Here is a 10,203-nt window from a genome sequence, read left to right as displayed (position 1 = left end):
CAAAACATGCTAACCTCTCACCATTACCAATAACAGAGGGGGTATGATCCTTGTTCCTCTGTAACTTTCTCATTCATCATCATTCACGATTCATTCATGATTATTCATAACCATAGTAGCATCCACATGAATGTAGAAGTGTTCAGAAACATCTTCTATTCTTACTGACAATACAAGTGAAGTGACTCCAAAATGACACAGGACATTATTCACCATTCAGTTTCTATTGGGGAAAACATCATCTAAAACACAACTAAGACAAACTGCAAATGCATTCAACAAGTTTGTAGAATCACAAGCTTGATGTAATCACTGTGCTTAAGGAATATGGGACCAAATACTAAACTTCTGACTAAATGAATTTGTCCAAATAATTACGACTTCTTCAAATGGGAGAACTAGACACATAAAATGCTTTCCTATCTAAACGGAAAAACAGATATGTATGAAAAACCTAAAATAAAAGGTGACATTCTGTACTGTTGCCTAATATGAAACATTATATATCAAATCCAAAATGCTGGAGCATAGCTCCAAATTTAAAACTGTAAGCTTCACTGTCCAAACACATATGATGTGGACTATGTGTGCCTGGTAAACACATGTGGATCTGGTGAACAGTTACAGTGGGGAAAAAAAGTATTTAGTCAGCCACCAATTGTCCAAGTTCTCCCACTTAAAAAGATGAGAGAGGCCTGTAATTTTCATCATAGGTACACGTCAACTATGACAGACAAAATGAGAAAAAAAAATCCAGAAAATCACATTGTAGGATTTTGTATGAATTTATTTGCAAATTATGGTGGAAAATAAGTATTTGGTCAATAACAAAAGTTTCTCAATACTTTGTTATATACCCTTTGTTGGCAATGACACAGGTCAAACGTTTTCTGTAAGTCTTCACAAGGTTTTCACACACTGTTGCTGGTATTTTGGCCCATTCCTCCATGCAGATCTCCTCTAGAGCAGTGATGTTTTGGGGCTGTCGCTGGGCAACACAGACTTTCAACTCCCTCCAAAGATTTTCTATGAGGTTCGAGATCTGGAGACTGGCTAGGCCACTCCAGGAACTTGAAATGCTTCTTACGAAGCCACTCCTTCGTTGCCGGGCAGTGTGTTTGGGATCATTGTCATGCTGAAAGACCCAGCCACGTTTCATCTTCAATGCCCTTGCTGATGGAAGGAGGTTTTCACTCAAAATCTCACGATACATGGCCCCATTCATTCTTTCCTTTACACGGATCAGTCGTCCTGGTCCCTTTGCAGAAAAACAGCCCCATAGCATGATGTTTCCACCCCCATGCTTCACAGCAGGTATGGTGTTCTTTGGATGCAACTCAGCATTCTTTGTCCTCCAAACACGACGAGTTGAGTTTTTACCAAAAAGTTATATTTTGGTTTCATCTGACCATATGACATTCTCCCAATCCTCTTCTGGATCATCCAAATGAACTCTAGCAAACTTCAGACGGGCCTGGACATGTACTGGCTTTAGCAGGGGGACACGTCTTGCACTGCAGGATTTGAGTCCCTGGCGGCGTAGTGTGTTACTGATGGTAGGCTTTGTTACTTTGGTCCCAGCTCTCTGCAGGTCATTCACTAGGTCCCCCCGTGTGGTTCTGGGATTTTTGCTCACCATTTTTGTGATAATTTTGACCACACGGGGTGAGATCTTGCGTGGAGCCCCAGATCGAGGGAGATTATCAGTGGTCTTGTATGTCTTCCATTTCCTAATAATTGCTCCCACAGTTGATTTCTTCAAACCAAGCTGCTTACCTATTGCAGATTCAGTCTTCCCAGCCTGGTGCAGGTCTACAATTTTGTTTCTGGTGTCCTTTGACAGCTCTTTGGTCTTGGCCATAGTGGAGTTTGGAGTGTGACTGTTTGAGGTTGTGGACAGGTGTCTTTTATACTGATAACAAGTTCAAACATGTGCCATTAATACAGTTAATGAGTGGAGGACAGAGGAGCCTCTTAAAGAAGAAGTTACAGGTCTGTGAGAGCCAGAAATCTTGCTTGTTTGTAGGTGACCAAATACTTATTTTCCACCATAATTTGCAAATACATTCATAAAAAATCCTACAATGTGATTTTCTGGATTTTTCTTTTTCAATTTGTCTGTCATAGTTGACGTGTACCTATGATGAAAATTACAGGCCTCTCTCATCTTTTTAAGTGGGAGAACTTGCACAATTGGTGGCTAACTAAATACTTTTTTACCCCACTGTATCATTTGTTGACCAACTACAGGAATACTGACCTCAGAGTCTCCAGTTTACAGTGGGGATTCCCCTGTCCAGCAGAGAGCAGCTTCACTCCTGAATCCTTCAGGTCATTGTTACTCAGATCCAGCTCTCTCAGGTGTGAGGGGTTTGACTTCAGAGCTGAGACCAGAGAAGCACAGCCTTCCTCTGTGACTAGACAGCCTGACAGCCTGCAAAGAGTCAAATCATATTAAATGCACACTGCTATTCTTTGGTGGTGAAAATAGTGGCAGTATATTTTTACAACATATTCAGATATATCCGTGTCCTGAAACCTGCCATATCTATTCATAAATGAATGTATCATTATTAGAAATGATCATAATATTGCTTGTAGAGAGAAACATGTATAGTACGAATATTTGAGTTGACTGACCAGACCAGTTTAAAAAGCAGTATCAGTCAAAAGACAGACAGTGAGGTATCAGATTTACCGTATTTTCCGCACTATAAGGCGCACCGGAGTATAAGCCGCAGCAGCTAAATTGAATGATGTGTACATATATAAGCTGCACTGGACTCTAAGCCGCAGGTGTATTAATGTTTAATTACCATATGTAAGGGTTCGTGCACAGAGGGGATTGTCGGGAAAGAGATGGCTGCTTGAGGAAGCTCCCATTTATTAACATTTCAACAAACAAGTTGCATGTTTGCATAACGTATTCCAGCAAAATTAGTTAATAGCGTCACAATCATTTAACCACTTAACTTTGGTTATTTTTGAAAAACCTTGAAAAAGTGTGCACATCTTTGAATATTTATCTACATTATAGCCTACAGTAGTCCCATAACAAAAAACAAAGCTTACAGCGCTTGACGAGGCAATATCAATGGCTAAATTAAATGTTTTTTTTTTAAAGTGCAAAATAAAGTGCCTGTAACACGACAGTAAGCCTAAAGTTGCAGCAACACGGCTGCTTAAAATATATGGTAATCAGCCTACCAGAAAAGTAATTAATCCTCGTCTTCATCTTTTAGGCTAAGGTGCAGTACACGGCTGTAACCAGAAAAGTCAAGTCATTAATCCTCATCTCCGTCTTCTTCCTGCGTACTAAAACCACCAAAGTCCTCATCTTCAGTGTCGGAAACGAACAGGCTCAGGGTGGCTTCGTCAGCCACTCTCCTCTCTCCTTCGTTGACGCTCTCAAAACCAACAAACTCCTCTTCGTCACTGTCGGAATCGAACAGCCTCTGAAGGGCCTCAGCTGTGGCGGCGTCCTCCTCTTCATCACGCAGCAGTCCAGCCTTTCGGAACCCGTTAATGATCGTGGATGTTTTGACACTCCTCCACGCTATCAGGATCCACTCGCAAACTTGAGCGAAAGTTGCTTTTCGCATGCGACCAGTTTTGGTGAATGATTTATCGCCGCTAGTCATCCACGCCTCCCACTGAACGCGTAGTGCCACTTTGAACGCACGATTGACACTGATTTCGAGTGGCTGCAGATGCTTCGTTGTGCCCCCAGGAATCACAGCTGGAATCGAGTTTGTGCTCTTGATGGCTGCTTTCACATAATCCGTTATATGGGCCCTCATGCTGTCCAAAACGAGCAAAGCTTTTTTTTGGCGAAATAATCCTCCAGGGCGCTTGACGTAGCACTCATTCAGCCACTCATTCAGCCACTCATTCAGCCACTCATTCAGCCACTCATTCATTACGCTTTCCATCATCCACCCTTTCTTGTTGACTTTAAAGGAGATGCCGTTCAGGATCTTTTCTTTTGGCATTGTAATCCGCTTAAAAATCACCATTGGCGGAAGCTTTAATCCAGATGCTGTGCAGCCAAGAACACAAGTGAAATTCGTTCTCTCGTGGCCAGTGGTTCTCAACGTGATGGACGATTCACCTTTCTTGTTAACAGTCCTAGTGAGAGGCAGGTCAAACGTCAAAGGCACTTCATCCATATTTATGATCTGGTCCGGTCCGATGGAATATTCCTCTATCATTCTTTGTGTGAATTCGCCGAAGTTTGTTATTTTTTCCTGGTAGTCGGGAGGGAGTTGCTGACACACAGTCGTCTGCGCCCTGATGGAGAGTCCCTTTCGTCTCATAAATCTGAAACACCAGGATGGTCCACCTCTAAAATTTTCAATTTTCATTTCGGTGGCGACTGTTTCAGCTTTCAGTCGGATCTGCACGGTGGAAACACCTCGGCCGTCTGCTCTCTGTGTGTTCACCCAATCTTCAAGAAAGTTTTCAAGTTCGGGCCATCTGCTTTTATTACCTCTGAAAGCTTTTTTTGACTTTTTGCATTGAGACAGTTCTTCCCGCTGGCGTCTCCAACGTCTCACCATTGACTCATTGATGCCAAGACTACGTGCAGCAGCTCTATTTCCTTCTTTTACAGCCAGATTGACTGCCTTTAAGCTGCATCGTATGCATTTCTACGTTTGTTTTCCATAATGAGGGTTTGTGCATGAAAACTTCCTTTGCACAAACTGTCTTGCTCTCGTAATGTCTGTCTGTCTTGCTCTCGTTCTGTCTCTCGTTCTGTCTCTCGTACCACTCTCGGTTCCACTTTTACTTTTGCGTGCTACCCGTCTCACTCTTTTCCGGCCTCCAGCTTTTCCTGCTGGAGCCCGCCGCTTAAAGGTGGGGGGCGCGGACCGGTCATAGAGCCCATAGAGTTAAAGTTGGTGGACTGTAACCTGTAAAATCCATATATTTAGGAGGTCATCTAGTGGCCGTTAGCTGTAAAAATGCATAGATTAGCCGCACCGTTATATAAGCCGCAGGGGTCGAAAAATGGGAAAAAAGGCGCGGCTTATAGTCCGAAAATTACGGTAGATTGTATTGAGTATACAGTCCACACCATATCTATTTTGACAGTGAAGCTAACATTTTAAATGTGGCTCTATACTCCAGCATTTTGGATTTGGGATCAAATGTTTCATATGAGGTGACAGTATATAATGTCACCTTTTATTTGAGGGTATTTGAATACATATCTGTTTCACCATTTAGAAATGAAAGCACTTTATGTATCTAGTCCCCCACTTTTGAAGAAGTCATAAGTATTTTGATAAATTCACTCATAGTGTATTAAAGTAGTCAAAAGTTGAGTATTTGGTCCCAAACTCGTTGGTTGCATTTGCAGTTTGTTTTGGTTGTGTTTTGGGTTATGTTTTGCCCGATAGTAACTGAATGGTGGATGATGACTGGAGTAATTTTCTGTCTAAGTGAGTAGATAACATGTTCCTAAACATTACTAAATTAATCCTGATGATGACATGATTTAGAAAAATCATGAATGAATCATGAATAATAATGAGTGAGAAAGTTACAGAGGCTACAACAAAACATGCTAACCTCTCACCATTACCAATAACAGAGGGGGTATGATCCTTGTTCCTCTGTAACTTTCTCATTCATCATCATTATTCACGATTCATTCATGATTATTCATAATCATGATAGCATCCACATGAATGTAGAAGTGTTCAGAAACATCTTCTATTCTTACTGACAATACAAGTGAAGTGACTCCAAAATGACAGGACATTATTCACCATTCAGTTTCTATTGGGAAAAACGTCATCCAAAACACAACCAAGACAAACTGCAAATGCATTAAACCAGTTTGTAGAATCACAAGCTTGATGTAATCACTGCAGGTAAGGAATATGGGACCAAATACTAAACTTATGACTACTTTAATACAATATAAGTGAATATGTCCAAATTATTACGACTTTTTCAAATGGGAGAACTAGATACATAAAGTGCTTTCATTTCTAAACAGTAACACAGATATGTATGAAAATACCCTCAAATAAAAGGTGACATTCTGTACTGTTGCCTAATATGAAACATTATATCTCAAATCCAAAATGCTGGAGCATAGCACCAAATGTAAAACTGTAAGCATCACTGTCCAAACACATATGGTGTGGACTATGTGTGCCTGGTAAACACACGTGGATCTGGTGAACAGTTATCACTTGTTGACCAACTACAGGAATACTGACCTCAGAGTCTCCAGTTTACAGTGGGGATTCCCCAGTCCAGCAGAGAGCAGCTTCACTCCTGAATCCTTCAGGTCATTGTTACTCAGGTCCAGCTCTCTCAGGTGTGAGGGGTTTGACTTCAGAGCTGAGACCAGAGAAGCACAGCCTTCCTCTGTGACTAGACAGCCTGACAGCCTGCAAAGAGTCAAATCATATTAAAACCACACTGCTATTCTTTGGTGGTGAAAATATATTTTTTCAACATTTTCAGATACATCAGAGTCCTGAAACCTGCCATATCTATTCATATATGTATATATACACACTACTACTAGTCGAGAGTTTGGACACACCTACTCATTCAAGGGTTTTTCTTTATTTTTAAAAATTTTTACATTGTAGAATAATAGTGAAGACATCAAAACTATGAAATAACACATATGGAATCATGTAGTAACCAAAAAAGTGTTTAACAAATCTAAATATATTTTAGATTTTAGATTCTTCAAATAGCCACCCTTTGCCTTGATGACAGCTTTGCACACTCTGTGCATTCTCTCAACCAGCTTCATGAGGTAGTCACCTGGAATGCATTTCAATTAACAGGTGTGCCTTCTTAAAAGTTAATTTGTGGAATTTCTTTCCTTCTTAATGCGTTTGAGCCAATCAGTTGTGTTGTGACAAAGTAGGGGGGGTATACAGAAGATAGCCCTATTTGGTAAAAGACCAAGTCCATTTATGGCAAGAACTGCTGAAATAAGCTACGAGAAATGACAGTCCATCATTACTTTATGACATGACGGCCAGTCAATACGGAACATTTCAACAACTTTTAAAGTTTCTTCAAGTGCAGTCGTTAAAAATATCAAGCACTATGATGAAATTGGCTCTCATGAGGACCGCCACAGGAATGGAAGACCCAGAGTTACCTCTGCTGCAGAGTTCAAGTCACAGACACAGCTCAACATCAACTGTTCAGAGGTGACTGTGTGAATCAGGCTTTCATGGTCGAATTGCTGCAAATAAATCACTACTAAAGGACCCCAATAATAAGAAGAGACTTGCTTGGGCCAAGAATCACGAGCAATTGACATTACACAGGTGGACATGTGTCCTTTGGCCTGGAGTCCAAATTTGAGATTTTTGGTTCCAACCGCCGTGTCTTTGTGAGAAGCGGTGTGGGTGAACGGATGATCTCGGCATGTGTAGTTCCCACCGTAAAGCATGGAGGAGGAGGTGTTATGGTGTGGGGGTGCTTTGTTGGTGACACTGTCTGTGATTTATTTAGAATTCAAGGCACACTTAACCAGCATGGCTACCACAGCATTCTGCAGCAATACGCCATCCCATCTGGTTTGGGCTTAGTGAGACCATCATTTGTTTTCAACAGGACAATGACCCAACACACTTCCAGACTGTGTAAGGAGAGGGATTGAGTGCTGCATCAGATGACCTGGCCTCCATAATCACCCAACCTCAACCCAATTGAGATGGTTTGGGATGAGTCGGACGGCAGAGTGAAGGAAAAGCAGCCAACAAGTGCTCAGCATATGTGGGAACTCCTTCAAGACTGTTGGAAAAGCATTCCAGGTGAAGCTGGTTGAGAGAATGCCAAGAGTGTGCAAAACTGTCATCAAGACAAAGGGTGGCTATTTGAAGAATTTCAAATATAAAATATATTTTCATTTGTTTAACACTTTTTTGGTTACTACATTATTCCATATTTGTTATTTCATAGTTTTGATGTCTTCACTATTATTCTACAATGGAAAAAATTAAGACAAACCCTTGAATGAGTAGGTGTGTCCAAACATTTGACTGGTACTGTATATACATGAATTAATGTATCATTATTAACAGTAGATAACATGTTTCTAAACAGTACTAAATTAATCATTGTGTGTGTGTGTGTCCAATGAGTGTGTGTTCATTGAGTGATACAGGAATACTGACCTCAGAGTCTCCAGTTTACAGTGGGGATACCCCAGGACAGCAGAGAGCAGCTTCACTCCTGAATCCTTCATGACATTGTTACTCAGATCCAGCTCTCTCAGGTGTGAGGGGTTTGACTTCAGAGCTGAGACCAGAGAAGCACAGCCTTTCTCTGTGAGTCCACAGAATGACAGCCTGCAAAGACATCATCATGATTTCACAAACACACTGTTAATTTAACACCAGTAGTGTAGAAGGACAATGGCAGATGCATTTGGTTTATTCTCTTAAACAACATATAGATTAATCTTCCGTCTCCTAGAATTGTATGGTCATATTGTTATACTAATGTGAACATCAATGCATTGATTCAGTAAGTTTTTCAATATAATATAATATATTATATACATATTATAATATATATTTTTCTCTAAACTGAATATTTCTTCCTGATGATTATTACTTAAATGTCATTTGATGTACTCACAGAGCAGCTCTGGAGGCTTTGACCACTGGCAGCAGCCTCAGAAGACCTTCCTCTGATCTGGAGTATTTATTCGGGTCAAACACATCCAGCTCCTTTTCTGAAGTCAGCAACACAAAGACCAGAGCTGACCACTGTGCAGGTGACAGTTTGGCTTCTGAGAGACTTCCTGATCTCAGGTAGCTTTGGATCTCCTCCACTAGAGAATGGTCATTCAGTTCATTCAGACAGTGGAACAGATTGATGCACCTCTCTGGAGAGGGATTCTCCCTGATCTTCTCCTTGATGTACTTGACTGTTTCTTCATGGCTCTGTGAGCTGCTTCTTGTCTTTGTCAGTAGACCTCGTAGGTGCTTCTGATTGGACTCCAGTGAGAGGCCCAGAAGGAAGCGGAGGAACAGGTCCAGGTTTCCTGTCTCACTTTGTAAGGCTTTATCCACAGCACTCTTGAAGACTGTAACTTCAGGCTTGTCTCTTGACAGCGCAAAAAAGTAGCTGAACATTGATTGAGGTTTGGCCATTAGATTGTCATTGTTGTTGATGAATGAGAGGAACACATATACAGCAGCCAGAAACTCCTGAATGCTCAGATGCACGAAGCAGTACACCTTGTCCTGGTACAGCCCACATTCCTGTTTAAAGAGCTGTGTGCACAATCCTGAGTACACTGAGGCTTCATTGACATCAATGCCAGCCTCTTTCAGGTCTTCTTCATAGAAAATCAGATTGCCCTTCATAAGCTGTTGAAAAGCCAGTTTTCCCAGTGACAGAATGCTCTCTTTATTCCAGTGTGGACCTGTCTCTTCTTTCCCAAGATACTTTTCATTCTTCTGTTTGGTATGAAACTCCACAAGGTGTGAGTACATCTCAGTCAGAGTCTTAGGCATCTCTTCTCTCTTATGTTTCAGCATGTGTTCAAGGACTGTTGCAGAAATCCAACAGAAGACTGGAATGTGGCACATGATGTGGAGGCTCCTTGATGTCTTTATGTGTGAGATGATTCTGCTGGCCATGTCCTCATCACTGAATCTCTTCCTGAAGTACTCCTCCTTCTGTGGATCATTGAACCCTCGTACCTCTGTCACCTGGTCAACACACACTGAAGGGATCTGATTGGCTGCTGCAGGTCGGGTAGTTATCCAGAGGAGAGCAGAGGGAAGCAGCTTTCCCTTGATGAGATTTGTCAGCAGAACATCCACTGAGGTTGACTTTGTGACGTCACAACAGATCTTGTTCTTCTGGAAGTCTAGGGGCAGTCGGCACTCATCCAGACCATCAAAGATGAACAGAACTTTGTACTTGTCGTAGTTGGAGATTCTTGATTCTTTGGTTTCCATTGAGAAGTGATTGAGAAGTTCAATCAAAGTGTGTTTTTCCTTTTTCATCAAATTCAGCTCCCGGAAAGGGAATGAAAATACAAATTGGACATCCTGATTTGCTTTTCCTTCAGCCCAGTCCAGAATGAACTTCTGCACAGAGACTGTTTTTCCAATGCCAGCGACTCCCTTTGTCAGCACAGTTCTGATACGTTTGTCTTGTCCAGTTAAGGGTCTGAAGATGTCGTTACATTTGACT

At 41.4% G+C, this 10,203-nt stretch overlaps 1 protein-coding gene across 1 annotated transcript; it reads right to left on the bottom strand.

The window, feature by feature from the left end:
* Positions 1-419: 419 nt before the first annotated feature.
* LOC311140340 (NLR family CARD domain-containing protein 3-like) lies at positions 420-10,196 on the bottom strand (the record flags this gene model as incomplete). The annotated part of the gene is made up of 3 exons (XM_084175360.1): positions 420-423; positions 8,166-8,339; positions 8,632-10,196. Coding segments are annotated over 3 exons (1,743 nt in total), but the record flags the coding sequence as incomplete, so codon positions are not given.
* Positions 10,197-10,203: the final 7 nt, after the last annotated feature.

This window comes from Coregonus lavaretus (genome assembly GCF_964263955.1).
Source record: "Coregonus lavaretus genome assembly, chromosome: 2".
In the NCBI taxonomy this organism is placed as follows: Eukaryota; Metazoa; Chordata; class Actinopteri; order Salmoniformes; family Salmonidae; genus Coregonus; species Coregonus lavaretus.
The sequence above is the reverse complement of the archived record's forward strand: the minus strand, read 5'-3'. Positions and strand labels throughout refer to the sequence as shown.